A 14,520-nucleotide genomic window follows, 5' to 3' on the forward strand; every position below is an offset into this window, starting at 1 on the left:
GGACGGCCTCTGAGCAAGGCATCCTGGCTTTCTCAGCTCCTTGTGTGTCTGCTGCGTGCAGATGTGGACACAGTGCAGACACGGCCCCTTTTGAGCCCTTAAAGCCCTCAGAGGGGCCTGCCCGAGTCAGCGGAGAGACGGCTGGAAATAGAGGTTTTCATGGCCCTTGGGTGGTCAACCAAGATCGCAAATCCAGTGTTTCTGTTTTTGTCTTTTTCACGGCCCCTGCTTCTGTCTGATTTTCTGACTCTTAATAAATGCAGGAGTAGTTTGGAAAACAAAGTAGCTCTTGTAAACTAATCTTGCAAAAATACTAGAATTACAGGGATTGAAAGTTTATCATGCTTCGGAATGAACACATTTTTCCAGATCTCTGAAACATTTCAGTGAGAACCCACATTCTTCCTCACCCACCCTACTCGTCTGTTGTCGGAGCGAAACGTTAAAAGCCCCCCAGGGAGCATCTAGTGATGTCTGGAGGCTGGCCTCCTCACAGGAACTGCTGACATCCTACAGCACACGGGACCGTGCACACGTCAGCAGGGCTGATGACACTCGTGTGCGTCACGAGAGCCCACGTCTGCTGAAGCCGTGTGTGCCCACACGTGTGTGTGGCGTCTGGCGTACCAGACCGGTGGCAGGCCGTCTCTCACAGAAGGCTCTCTCTGTGCAGCGGGGACATAGTTAGAAAAATACAGGAAAGAACAGAGGTTCCTCTGGTGGCAGTGCCGAGGCCTGGTCCTTTCTGGCTGAGAGAGGACAAGCTCCAGTGGATACGTCCCTCGCTCTGTCTCCACAAGTCGGAGTAGCTTCCATTCCTTAAACAGGGCCGGCATGGCACGAGGAGAAGGAGGGGTCCTCCCCAGCCCACCTGCTCCCTGGCACCTTGACTCCCTTCCCCTCCTGGGCTGCAGGCGTGATAACGGGTGGAGTAAGCGAGAGCATGTTCGGAACCAGGAAGCCCTCCTGTGGCATCTCGAGGCCCTTCCATTCCTCGGGGCTGCCCATGAACTTCGGTGGCATTCTGGCCTCTCTGCTCCCCGTGGCCTGTATCCACCCCTCCCTTCATCGGTCCGTCCGTCTTCCGTCTGTCCTTCCATTGCTCTGTCTGCCCTTCCCGCCATCCGTCCTTCGTGCCCCCTCTGTTCACCCGTCCATCCTTCCATCCCTCCTCTGTCCACCCCATCCATCCCACCATCCCCCGTCTCCCGGCCAGCTCTCCGTCTGTCCATCCATCTGTCCTGCAGACATTCTGGCCCGCTTGCTCTGCAGGGCAGCTCAGAGACGGGAGACCACACAGAGGCTCAGTTCTCAGCTTCGGGAGCACCATCGGACCCCGGGGAGCCAGCGACAATAGGGAAAGTAACTCAATCCAAGGTCAGAGGGATGTGTCTTCCCGGTTTTCCTTACTCTAAACTTCTTGCCATTTGCAGAATAAAGCGATCGCCACCCCTGTCCAGGGCGTGTGGGACATGCGGAACAAGCAGTTTCACACGGGCATTGAGATCAAGGTGTGGGCCATCGCGTGCTTCGCCCCCCAGCGCCAGTGCACGGAAGTCCACCTTAAGTAAGGCGGCTGGAGGGGCGGGGCCGGGGCACCTGGCCTGGGCGGGGCCTCTGGGGGGCGGGGCCTCTGGGGGGCGGGGCCGCAGGCTTGGTGGTGATGGCAGGTTTGGTCCTTAGCCTTTCCCTGGCAGAGGACACTTGCCCAGGACATGGGGGCCACCTCAAGGCTGCTGTTCCTTCTCAGACTTACTGGTGGAGGGCGTGTGAAGAAGTAGTACAGATTATGTAAGAAATAAAGCAGTAAATGGGTAAACTTGAAAATTAGATGCAAAAGAGAAAATTATATTCAGTGAAGTCAAGTTACTGGGGAAAAAAACCATAAAAACAAAAAACTTGGAAAAAAAAAATTGTCCCTACCTGGTCCAGGCATCGGACCCTTTGAAAGTAGCACCATAAACGGGCAGCTTCACCACTCACACTTCTGTGCCAAACAGGCCTAACGGCGGAAAGAAAGCTTTAGCTTCTCTCCTGTCTCGGTGGAAGTGGGAGGGAACCCCACGCCCACGACGTGCACGGAGCCGCTGGCATCCTAGCAGAGGCCGGCTCAGACAGTCCGGAACGCTGAGTCCGGGGCTGAGAGGCTGGGGGGGCTGCACGCGGCCAGCGGAGCGAGCGGGAAGCACAGAGCAGACTAGGAAACAAGTCTGTTGAGTGTGGCCCCCGGGCACCTCTCTCCGCCGTGTTCTGGCCTCCGCTCCTCTGTGCTCGATGCCCGGTGTGAACGCCCCTGCGGTGTACATGAGCGTGGGGCTAAGTGCACTGAAGTCCAGGAGCCTGGCCCCTGGCCCCCGTGGGCCAAGTCCGCACTGCCCTGGAGAAGGCGATGTTATTTTTATTCCCAAGTTTAAAATAGAAGCTGTTGATCGGTCTGAGCCCTTCCCCTGCCGTGGCTTATCCAGGCCGGCTGGTGGCAGCTGCTGGTGTCCCTCTCGCTGTGGTTGGTTCCATTCTTTCCCATGCAGAGTCATCCAAGTCCAAGTTGTACACCCAAGATCAATGGGGGCATGTCCGGGGGGATGGTGCGTTCACAGTTGTCCTCCCCGTGACGGTGTCTGGTGTTTCCGGAGCCCTGGGTTCTGTACTAGCACCTAGATGCTAGTCAGGCCTGCTGCCTGGGCGGCCCCTGCTCGGAAAGGACAGCACTGTCCCCACACCTGCGAGTGGCTTCGCAGGAACTGCTGTGTGTGCGCATACCTTCTCCTTGAGTTGACGCGTCGCCAGGGTTTTGTCCAGGTCTTATACTTGGACGTGGACGTCAACATATGGGGTTTGGGGTTGGGCCGTTAAAGCCGGGCCCTTCCTTGGGCCTCCGGCTGGTGCGGAGCCTTGGGCACTTGCCGTGCATTCACGTCTACTGACCCTTCTCCTTCAGGTCCTTCACGGAGCAGCTCAGAAAGATCTCGAGGGACGCCGGCATGCCCATCCAGGGCCAGCCGTGCTTCTGCAAATACGCGCAGGGGGCGGATAGCGTGGAGCCCATGTTCAGGCACCTGAAGAACACGTACGCCGGCCTGCAGCTGGTGGTCGTCATCCTGCCGGGCAAGACCCCCGTGTACGGTAGGCCCCCCTGCTCTCGTGGTCCCTGTGGCCCCTGCTCTTGTGACCCTGGGAGGGCTGGGCGCGGCCGAGCCCTGGGTGTGTTTGTGCCTGGCCCATCGCATCCCACATCCACGCCGAGGCCACCCTCCCTGGAGGCCGGCACGTGCAGTTAGCTTGTCACGCCCACTCGGTGCCCGCACAGGGATCGCGGGGGCCACTGTCTCCATGCCCGCCTCAGAGCTCGCCGGAAGTTCATCAGACTTCGTGCCGGAACAGCAGTCGTGGGTCCATTTAGCTAACACTTAACAAGCGCCCGCGGTGATGTCTCAGGCCTGCCGGGTTCAGGGACCCAGCCCCCCATCCAGGAGGCCCCAGGGTGGTGGGGGTACAGATAGGTGACTCTAGGACAGGCGGTGGAGCTGGGGACCCTGAGGCTCAGGTAGTGTCCCCAGCCGGGTCCCCAACTAGATAGGGACAGAATCAGATATGGAGAACTCACACATCTCCTCTCTGAGCTCCATCTCCAGAGAGCGAGGACACAACCGGTGTTTCTGTCCCGAAGTGCCGTGTTCCACAGGATGTGTGGGGAGCAGCGGACAGTTGCTTCATGAAGAATCCAGAAACGGGGGGCAGGGGGGGGGCTAGGTAGCTCTTTGAAGTCGGATGCGTGTGTGTATGGAGGCCGAGGATGCCAGTGTCTTTATTTTAATGACTCAGGATTTGCTTATAACCCTGAGCACCGTGATCGAAGGCAACAGTCCTAGCCAGGAGTACCGTGTCCCCCAGGCCGGCCTGGCTCTGCCCACATGGCCCTGCAAGTCCCTGAAAGGGTCCTCAGTCCTGCCAGAGCCCAGACTCCGGGGCCTGACTTCCCCCTGCCTGCCAGTCACCCCCTTCCGCCAGCCGCCCACGGGACTGCCGTGGCTGGGCTTCCGTGCTCATGACTGTGCTTCCGTGCTGACCTCTGCAATTGCGTGGGGCGGGGGGCTGCTGTCAGGGTGAGCAAAGGAGGAGAGGCCAGTGAGAGCTGCCAACATGTGCCTCTTTTCGTGCTCCGCAGCCGAGGTCAAGCGCGTGGGAGACACGGTGCTGGGGATGGCCACGCAGTGTGTGCAGATGAAGAACGTGCAGAGGACCACGCCCCAGACCTTGTCCAACCTCTGCTTGAAGATCAATGTCAAACTGGGGGGCGTGAACAACATCCTCCTGCCCCAGGGGAGGTAAGGCCGGCTTCGGCCACGTGTGCGGCGGTGGGCAGCACAGTTCCCCGAGGGCCGGGGGTGCGGCGCACGGGTGGGCCCCTTCGGATCCCCGGCACCAGGCACCGTCCTGGACAGTCCCAGCAGACACGGGCCGTGCTGCCCGGAGTCTAGGGAACGAGGGGCATCCAGGGGTCTTGGAGTGCCGTGGCCAGGCTCCCTGAGTGAGGTGAGACCAGAGAAGGGCGCAGGGGTCCTGGAACGTGGGACGTGGGACGTGGCAGCCATGCTGTGGAAGGAGTGAGCTCACCTGGAACGTCTAGGACACAAGCCTCGGCAGAGCGACGCGTATCACTGCTGTGTGGCTGCCGGTGGGCGCCCCCTGAGCCCGTCAGTGCCAGGAGCCGACCCCTGGAACTCTGAGAGGCTCTGCAGCAGGGCACACTGTTGTGTGTAGACCCCAGGCTGGGGTAGGGGTGAGGGGTGTGGGGCTGGCATGGGATCGGTGAACAGGGCTGTGGGGTCCTTGGTCCCTCTTGGCCTGGCATGGGGCCCCAGGTACCCTGAGGGCAGGCCAGCTTCTGCTGCAGCAGGCAGAGACCTCTGCGGGACAGAGGCTGTCGGGGGGTTCTTGCCGAAGCGTCTGGGCATTTGGGTTTGGGTTTGATGGCAGGCACGGGTACGCGTGGGTCACTTGCCACGCTCACTCTTCGGTGCGTCAGCCGGCCCCTCCGGTAGAAGGGCCGGGCATGGAGGCAGCAGGCGGTCTGGCTGCTTGGGTGAGCTCAGGGCAGAGGCATGGGAGACGGCAGTGTGTGCAGAAGCCTGACAGCCTGTCCGGGCTGCCTTTGTGGGCACGGCTGGGGGAGGCTCTGGTCAGCACCTCTGGGTTGGGACCCAGGTGGGGCCATTCTGGTGAGCGCACAGCAAGGCCGTGGGCGGGGCCGCCCCTCCAGAGCACAGAGTCCCGCCGCTGGGCGGGGGGGAGTTAGTAGGTCGCCGTGCGGTGGAGTGGGAAGACCCTGAATTCAGGGCCTGACAACTTTGAACTTGAAGACTGGCTCTGCAAGGTGGGGTCGAGTCACGCAGGCCCCGGGAGACACAAGGAGCCTCCAAGGGCAGGAGGTGAGCTCCCAGTGCCGAGCGCCCTGCCCGCGGGCCCTGGTCAGCGGGTGCTGGCCGTGAGCCAGGACTGGGGCCACAGCACCAAGCACAGCAGCCAGAGTCCCAGGCCTCTACTCGGGGGACCCACACGCATGGGGCTTGACAGGTGAGCAGCAGGGACATCACGGGAGGGACCGGAGCTCAGGAGGGTGGGGAGCTGGGGTGTCTATGGCGACGATCTCTGGGAGAAGGTAGCATCGAGCGGAAAGGCATAGGCATGTGGGGATGCTTGCGAGAAGGGTGTTCCAGACCCGGTGTGGTTTGGGCAAGGGCCCCAGCTGGGAGCCTGCCAGGACGGCTGGGGGTTGTTCTAGCCCAGGACCCAGGGGTGGGGGGTTGCTGGCAGTGGCCTGGGGCTCCCTCCGGGCAGGACACAGCTCCTGGAGGTGTGGAAAGGGACCGGGTGGAATGGGACTGGGAGGCCCCTGCGTTGTCTCGGGAGGGATGCTGGCGCGGGGGGCGGGGGAGGGGGGGGCTGCCCCGAGACAGCATGTTTGGATGATGGCGCTGCAGGGCCCGCAGGCAGGTTGGGTGTGGGCTGTGAGCGGAAGAGGACAGTGTCCAAGGCTCTCGCTCCGCTGAGCCCCTCTGCGGCCCTAAGCAGCATGAGGGGTGGGTCCTGCTGGGTCTTGCTGGCAGGGCTTCCCGGGGGGGGGGGGGCGCGGCCAGAAACGGGTCTGCTGTCGGGATGTGTGTTCAGGGCTCTGCTGCAGCAGAGAGCTGGGATTGAAAGCCAGGAAGCAGTTCCCCCAGGGCAGGGCATAGACAGAGGGAGGCCGGGCCTGCTGCCCTGGAGGCTTCGGGGTTAAAAGGTTGTGGAGACTGGGAGCCGGCAGTGGGGTCCCAGAAGGGAGCGGAGGGGAACCAAGCAGGTCCTGGACCCCAGGGGTGCTGCGGCCTGCGTCCCACGGTCCCGACTCTGCACGCATGGGCAGGGGACCTTGTGCAGAGAGTCTTGTTGCCATGGCAGCAGGAAGCCTGGTGGGAGGGGCCCGAGGCTGCTGGGAGGTAGGGAACCGTGCAGCGGGAGGAGCAGAGGGAACAGCTTCGGCAGGCAGGTGTGGTCCCCCGTGGGAGGGGGAGGTGGGAGTCACAGCTGCCCGTGCGCAGGCCCCCCGGGAGCGAGAGAGCTGGGAGGAGGGCGCGGTTCGGGGCTGGGGAGAGCTAGGACGTGGCCGGGCCCTGGAGGCTCACAGAGAAGGGCCACCGTCCATGACAGGACCCAGAGGCAGGTCTGTCCGCGTGGCCATGGGCGGCGTCTTCCCCCGTGCGGGGAGCCCCTGTGAGCTCGCCAGTGTCCAACTTCCATGTCCTGAGACCCCCGGGAGAAGAGCCCCCCTGGGTGTGGTTGGCAGCGTGCAGAGGCTTGCAGGGCAAAGCCGGTGCACGTTTCGTGGACACGGACACATGGCATACACACTCAAAGCCCTTCCCCCACCTCTGGGCTCCGGGGGCCGGGGGCTCTGGCCAGCGGGAGTCCCATGGGGACCGTTCCCTGGTGAGTTAAGCTCCTGGGGCGGGCAGGCACCTGGCGCCTCTCTCCGCGGAGCAGCAGGGACAGGAGCGGCAGGTGCTTCTGGCGAGCGAGCAGGCCAGGCCGTCTGAAAGCGCTTGGCTTGCGTGTGCTCACGTCCGTGTTCATGTTGGCTGCGTTTTCCAGAAGAAAAAAGTCAGCGGTAGAGAGCATCAGCTCTGGAACGCAAAGCTAGCATGGGACCCTGTGCGCACGGCCTCTTCAGGAAAGTGCTGGAACAGCATTTAAACAACGAGGAGAGGAAGACCGTGTTGTGCTTAGCCCTGGGTGGGGGGGGGGGGGGCGGCACCTCGCGGGCTGAGAGCGGGGGTGCTGCTGAGCATCCTGCAGGGTGGGGGGTGGTCCCCCACTGCGCAGGACGGCCCAGCCCCAAGCTGCCGCTGGACCGCAGGGACGACGCCGGGGAGTGCGGCTGCAGGTCCCAGGTGGGAGGCAAGTACGGGACTCTGACGCGCGTGGGGTCTTGTGTGTACGGTCGTCATCTCATGAATTCGTAACCCGAATGTGGAGACTCAGCACTTCTGATGAAGGTGGAACATTCCGGCACACAGAAGCAGGAGCCTGCCTGACCCCGGTCTCCGTAGCCGCGCGCGTCCGACCCGTCTTGTCTCTGCTTCTCTTGCCCCTCGTCCCCCGCACCAGGTTCTTTCTTTGGAAGCAGAGCTCAGACCTCGTGTGGCTTTACCGGCCAGGGTTTCTGTATGGGCCACCAAAAAACACGAGGTTTTTTCCAAAAAGACAACCTCAGTGCCTTTGCCACACAAGTGACGCTCTTCGGGGGCGCAGGCCTCACACGCTCCGGCTTCCCTCCGCAGGCCGCCTGTGTTCCAGCAGCCCGTCATCTTCCTGGGGGCCGACGTCACTCACCCACCCGCTGGGGACGGGAAGAAGCCTTCCATCGCCGCCGTGAGTATCCGTGCTTCCTCTGGGCCGCGGCGGCCGATGTCCTCCCACGCGTGGGACCTGCGCCCTGGCCGGGCTGCCTGTGGGAGGGCATGTGGCCAGAGCCTCCCCCGACACCCGCAGTGGTTTGTGGAGCAGCTGGCGAAACAGAGTCTCGTGGGAAATTGGTATTTGGAGGGGACTCTGCACGTGGCTGAGTGTGTCTGAGAAGCCAGGAGGTCGCGACTCCTGTCTCGTGGGGCCCCGCCTGCAGCTCCTGGGGGCCTGGGGGCCGGTGCCGCACAGGATTCATGGCCCGGCTTTCCTTACTTACGCGGCTGTCTTTTTAAATGTTCTCTTTTTAAACGTTATCTTTTATTCTGAAACGCTAAACGTGAAGTCGTTACGGTCAGAGTCCAGCGGAGGCCTCGCCCTCCCTCTGCCCGTGAGTTCCGTCTCGGCTTCTGCGGGCTCTGCCTCCCAGGCCCTGCACACCTGTGCTGCGCACCCGCTCTCCAGCTGTCTCCTGCCCTTGGAGGCCGACCTGGGCCCCTGCGCTGTGCCCCAGCCAACTGGGCCCGGGAGGGGCAGCGTAACGGCCTTTTGATCAGGAGCATGTGGAGCAGCGTGGACTGGGGAATGGGTGCGCAGGGCCAGAGTGCTCCGTCAGAGCTGTGTGATGGGGCCCCCCATCTTCTGCATCCTGCGCAGCCAGGTGGAGGGAAGGAGGCATCAGGCTCAAGGTCTGTGTCCCCGGCATCTCCCGCGGGGACTGCCAGAGTGACCTCCGGGCTGTTGTGCGTCCTGTTATGTGCCTGACACCGCGTAGGGCCACTTGTCACGCCCTCCAGACTAATCAGAGAAGACTGGCATTTTCTGAGCACCTGCTACACGCTGGGCTCTGGGCTGCGTCACTCCGCTGAATCATAACCTCGCGGGGTCACTGTTCGTTTCCTCAGCTGACACACCAAGTCCGGGAAAGCCGAGCTCCGTTGCTCAAGAGAAGCTGCAGGAAACACAGCTGTAGACAGCCCGAGGCTCAGGGTTGGGGTCTGCGCTGTGGGGGGGCGTTGGGGGCCGCCACGCCGTCAGGCCACCGCGTGAGGGGTTCCACGTCTCATTCCCTCCACCACGGCGGGTCTTTCTGGAGCAGTCACAGACGGGCAGCACCGGCCACGTGTGTGGGCGGGGCCAGCCACCATCTGGCCACCCGGGGAGGCTGGGCCCCAGGAGGTACAGGCTTCCCCAGGGTCCGTTGTGGCCCCCCGCCGGGTGCATCTGGAGTCATTCAGGGGCTGTGTTCCTCTGGCGAGGTAGCGTTTGGTAATGTGACTCTTCCTCCCGGACCCAGCCGTCCGGAACCTCCGCGTCCTGCCTGGAGCGCAGTTTCCACCTGGTGAGACGCTCCCCAGCCCCTCCTTGCTGAGGAGCCGTGCCCCTTGGGCTCTTGCCAGCTTGCCCTCGGGGTGGTCCCCATGCCCGGGGAGCAGGCCTGTGCCCTGATGGGCAGGCAGCTTCTCTGGGGGAGCATGGTGCTTTGAGGAAACAAGGGCCTGCTCAGCTGGCTTCTGTGGGGCTGGTGGCGCTCAGCCAGCTCGGCTCGCAGGCGGAGTTGGGGTTCAGAGAGGTCGCCTCCTTTTCCTCAGACGTTCGCAGCACACTCATTCTCTGTCCCGTGTTCAGTAAGCACGCCGGCCGTGTCCCAAAAAGAGAAACAGAGACAGCGGGTTCGCCTCCCACACGCCGCTGCCCCTCAACTGTGCCGTGACGTCGGGGTGGTGACGTGTGTCCTCGCTGGTCCCCACAGGTCGTGGGCAGCATGGACGCGCACCCCAACCGCTACTGCGCCACGGTGCGGGTCCAGCAGCACCGGCAGGAGATCATCCAGGACCTGGCCACCATGGTGCGCGAGCTGCTCATCCAGTTCTACAAGTCCACGCGCTTCAAGCCCACGCGCATCATCTTCTACCGTGATGGCGTCTCCGAGGGCCAGTTCCAGCAGGTCGGTGCCCGCGGCCGCCTCCGGGGTCTCAGAGTGCCCAAGAGTCACCTGTCCCTCCGGCACGCTGACGTCCGTTCTCCCCCGCAGTTCGTGTGGCCGCACCTGGACGGCGGGCGGGGAGCAGGCCACCAGCCCAGCAGGGCCGAGGCAGGACGGGAGGGGACGAGGAGCCACGGGGAGGTCGGGTCTGGGCCGGCTCAGCTGGGTGCCCTTCCAGAGGCTTGGTGGGGGGAGTCTGGGGTCTCCTCCCTGCGTGGCGGGAAAAGGTGACGGCTCCGGCAGGGGGCCAGGAGGGCAGCTGGGCAGGAGCCCGTTTGGGAGGAGGGCTCACGGGACCGGCTGCCGTCCGGACGGGGTCTTGGGTGATGTGTGGCTCGCGGGCTCGGGCATCTGTCCAGATGGCGGGGGATGGGGGCGTGAGACGTGGCGTGAAAAGGTGAGGGAGCGGGTGCGGGGCTTGCTGCTGTGCCCTGCGTCCCAGCGCCTGCGTTCCCTCCCGGTCCCGGGGACCTCCGCCCTCGCCCGGCGCTCGGGAGAGCCACGCCCTGAAATCGTCTCCCCCACATCCATCCTAGCCGGTTACACCTCCACCCACCCTGTCCCCACACGTGCCTCTCTGGGAGATGTTAGAGGGAGGCCCACCTGGACAGGCATGCACCCCGAGAGCTGCGCTGCTGTGTGTCCGCGGCCCCAGGCCCCCCTGGACACGTGGGCTAGAGAATGCCTAGACCTTCCTGCTCCAGAAGGGGGCCACAGGTCATCCCCCCACCCCAGGCCCTTCATCAGTGGGAAGAAGGGAGTCAGTCCTCTGGCCAGGGCTACTGCCGCGGCTGACGTTCGCCCCCCAACATCCATGGTCCGGTGTGTGCCGACCTCGAAGCACCTCTTGTACAAAAGCTCTTGGCTTCCCTTGGTAGAGAATGTTCCCCCTTCTGTGCCCCCCGCCCCCCGCCCCCCTACCATGGCCATCCCTGCTGGAGAGGGGTCTGAGCCTTCTGTGTTCGTTCCTCTGGGAACACAGCCTGTGCCTTACGGAAGCCCCACAGCTGCTGGTTCCCAGCCCAGAACCCAAGACGCTTTGGGCACAACACGATGTTTGATTCGGACCATGGTTCAAAATCTAAGGTGTGTGGTCCCTGGAGTGGCCTCATCACCGCCTGAGAGGTTGTTTGCCTGTTTATCTCGGACACAGGGTGAGAACAAGTCATAATGTCCCTGTGCCCTGACTCCTGGGTGCTTTGTACCTTCCTTTAGGCTTCGCAGCAAGCCTGCAAGGTAGGACGTCCCCACTTGACAAGTGAGAAACGCTGGCATCAGAGAGGGCCCAGGGCTTTCCCAGAGCCACACAGCCGCCTGCGGCAGGGCCAGGGTGTGAACCCAGGTCTAACTCCTGAGCCAGTGTTCGTTCCGCTGGGTTCTCCCCTCCTCTCCGGCCCAGAAAACGAGTTGTTGACGTGATCTGTTCGTGGGCATGTGTCCCCTTGTGCTTTCTTACTCCCGAGCGTGATGGGTGTCATTTATGGAGCACTCAGAACACTCTAGAAACCGTGCTGAGGAATGTTATGCACTAACCTAAGCCATTCAACTGTGACACCTGGGTCTCGTCTGCTCAGTTACATGAACGAAAAAGCAAACGCAGAAAGGCAGTCACACCGCTCATGCCAAGCTGGGACAGCCGGAGGACTGAGCCGCAAGGAGTTGTCAAGTAGCGCGTGTTGTGAAGGGATTTATTCCGAGGTGGAAAGGTACTGTTAAAGAAGAAAAGAACCGTCCTGAAACCCATCTTTTCTTTCCCTCAGGTTCTCCACCATGAGTTGCTGGCCATCCGCGAGGCGTGTATTAAGCTAGAAAAAGACTACCAGCCAGGGATCACTTTCATAGTGGTACAGAAAAGGCACCACACGCGGCTGTTCTGCACCGACAAGAACGAGAGGGTGAGGTTCTGGGACTGAAGGAGTGGCCAGAGGTCGGCCTTAGGACATGGGGCCGTGAGGGACGCGGGTCTCTGCTCAGATGAGGGGCTTCATGGAGACCCAGCCCTGGACGCTGGAGAAGGGCTGTCCTCAGGCTGGTGAGATGTGTGGACCTGTACATCCCACAGGCCTGGGACAGGACCGGGCAGGAGATCTCATTTGTCCAGTCAAGAAATTACCAGACCCCTGGCTCTGAAAAAAGGCCTTTGGCAGCCATGGTAATGGGAAGAGTCTCTGGGATACAGACTGGGGACCGTCGGGCATGGTGGGGCTCCAGGGAGCCCGTCCCGGGGTGCGTCTCCTGGGTGTTCCAGAATAAGAATAACGAGCACAAGGGAGAGGCAAGGTTTATAGATCGAACAGCTAAGAAGTCACCCTAGTTGAAGAAAGGTAGGGATCTTCTGGTACAGGTATTTTCCATGTTCCCAACAGGAGAAGTAAAAATAAACGTACACGTAGCTTAGTGTCCTAAAGTGCGCAGCATCATGTCGCCGCCTGCGAAAACGGACAGTGCCCAAAGGGAAGGAGACACTCCCCTGAGAGCCAGCAGCCCTCCTGCCGCTTGGGCACCCACACCAGAGAAGGCACGGCGAGAGCGAAACACAGATTGTAGTGAGAGAAAGGGACAATTTGTCATGATTGCAGGGTCACATCCACCAAGAAGATGTAACAGCTGTGGGCTTGGATGCACCCCACACAGTGACCTAAAAATACGTAAACGGAAGAAAATACAGTGTAGCGAAAACCAGATAGATTTCCCAGGAGAAATGGACAAACCCTCCATCAGAGAGGCATACTTTAACACCCCACTGTCAGACACGGGGGCAGGCGCACATGACCGAAAGCCAGACGCTGGAAGGGGGGTGACCAGGCCGGGTCTCATGGCTCGCGTCCAGCCACTGACACTCGCGTTCACGCGGAAGGCTTCTGAAAGTCGCCTTGTTCTTGGTCACAAGGAGATCTCGGGAGATTTCCAAATCTATTAGAAGTAGATCTATTGGGCAAGCCACGTTTGTTTTTTTACGTCGTACAATTAGATTTTAAATCAGCAGTAGAACGAAAAAGACATTTAAGAAAGCCTGAAATGTTAAATTCACTTCTAAGTAGCACACGCATTAAATATGCAAAGGGAATAAAAGCTACAAAGCAGTCAGAACTGAGTGAAAAGAGGATTTCGTATCAGACTTCATGCAGCACGGCTGGGGCAGTCCTTGGAGAGCAGAGACAGATTAGACGCACGCGCTGGAGAGTAAGAAAGAGAACTGGCCAGGGAGGCCGACGGTGCCGCAAGGACAGAAGAGCTGCCGGTCCTGGGTGTGGAGGGAAGGCTGAGGAGCCGGCGTGCTCAGGCTTCCTCCCTCTTCCACCTGTAAACCGCGCCCACCAGGAGCCACGCGGGCTCAGGGTCGGCTTGTTTCTAAACCCTAGCCCCTCTCCGTGGGAGACAATGAAGAAGACTGAGCTGATGAACACAAAGGGAACCTGCTTCTTTGAAGATAGAGAAACCTAGCAAGACTCAGGGAGGGAAAAAAGAGGATACTTGTAACAATGTTAAGAGCAAAAAGAGTCTATGACCCCAGAAGGGGGATGTGTTACTTAAATCATGGTGGGGTGGTAACAGCTTTATGCCGATAGATACGTTAGAAGAATGGGAAGAGAGAGATACCCGTGGTTGTTTGTGGAACCAGGGAAATTACTAAAACCAGCTCCAGAACATAATCGAATCATCTTTTCCAAAAGACATCAGGCCCAGAGAGCCTTACAGGCAAGGGTTACCAAGCCTTCAAGAATAGATGATCTTAAAGTGTGGCAGAGAATAGGAAAAAAGAAGAAACTATTTAGCTTATTTTGTGAAGTTTGTCCAGATTTTCTTATAGGCAAGTTTTACCAAACTATCAAAGAACAATCTTACACAAAATTTTTTAGAGAATGGGAAATAACTTGGGGGGGACAGGGGGAACTCATGAAGTTATTCTGATAACAGCCAAGTGTTGGCAAGGATGTGGGTGCTGGGCCGTGGTCAGGAACAGGGGTCTAGAGCCAGTCCACCCCCAGCATCCGGGCTGCGTGGCCACAGGTGTCGGCTTCCTGGGAGCACCTTCCTGAAGGTGTTGGGAAGGTCCCAAGCACTTTGCATTGTCCTTGGCACAGAGTAAATGTGTTATTACGAAGACTGTCCTGTGCTGCCGACGGGAGTGCAGACTGGTAAGCCAGCTCGGATGCAGTCTGGTCATTGTAGCCCTGGAGAAGCCCACCTGCGTGTGTGTAAGGAGACAAGTAGACGAATGTTCATTGCAGCATTGTTTCTGGTAACAGTACTTCGTCTACTAAGAGGAGGAAGCACCGCCATGTAGTCCTGTGCCGCGCGCTGCCCACAACGAGCAGGGTAGATGCAGCCGTGCACGCGTCGCAGAGTTGTGAGCATTGAGCAAAATCAGCAAGTGGCAGGATATATGTGACACGCCTGTCCTGTCTGAACACCTGTGTGCGACACGGTGTCGTGCTCACGGAGACTTGAATATGCAGCGAGAAATGAAAGTACACGTGGGATGATAAAGTCTAAATCAAGGGAGGGGGCACCGTTTTCAGATATTTGACTTTTAAACGTTGGAAGGTGTGAAAAGGGTTGACAGGAAGTAATCCGAAAAGGCATAGGAGGGA

At 60.4% G+C, this 14,520-nt stretch overlaps 1 protein-coding gene across 3 annotated transcripts in view; it reads left to right on the plus strand.

Moving 5' to 3' along the window:
- The window catches only part of AGO2 (argonaute RISC catalytic component 2), a 103,212-nt gene that overhangs the window by 77,645 nt on the left and 11,047 nt on the right, over window positions 1-14,520 (plus strand). For all 3 annotated transcript variants that reach the window (XM_046001861.1, XM_046001845.1, XM_046001851.1), the window contains 6 exons: window positions 1,434-1,567; window positions 2,939-3,123; window positions 4,166-4,325; window positions 7,818-7,908; window positions 9,692-9,886; window positions 11,686-11,820. In XM_046001861.1, the coding sequence (XP_045857817.1) occupies window positions 1,434-1,567; window positions 2,939-3,123; window positions 4,166-4,325; window positions 7,818-7,908; window positions 9,692-9,886; window positions 11,686-11,820 (900 nt within the window). The remainder of the gene's footprint in view (window positions 1-1,433; window positions 1,568-2,938; window positions 3,124-4,165; window positions 4,326-7,817; window positions 7,909-9,691; window positions 9,887-11,685; window positions 11,821-14,520) is intronic.

Source organism: Meles meles, chromosome 1, assembly GCF_922984935.1.
Source record: "Meles meles chromosome 1, mMelMel3.1 paternal haplotype, whole genome shotgun sequence".
NCBI lineage: Eukaryota > Metazoa > Chordata > Mammalia > Carnivora > Mustelidae > Meles > Meles meles.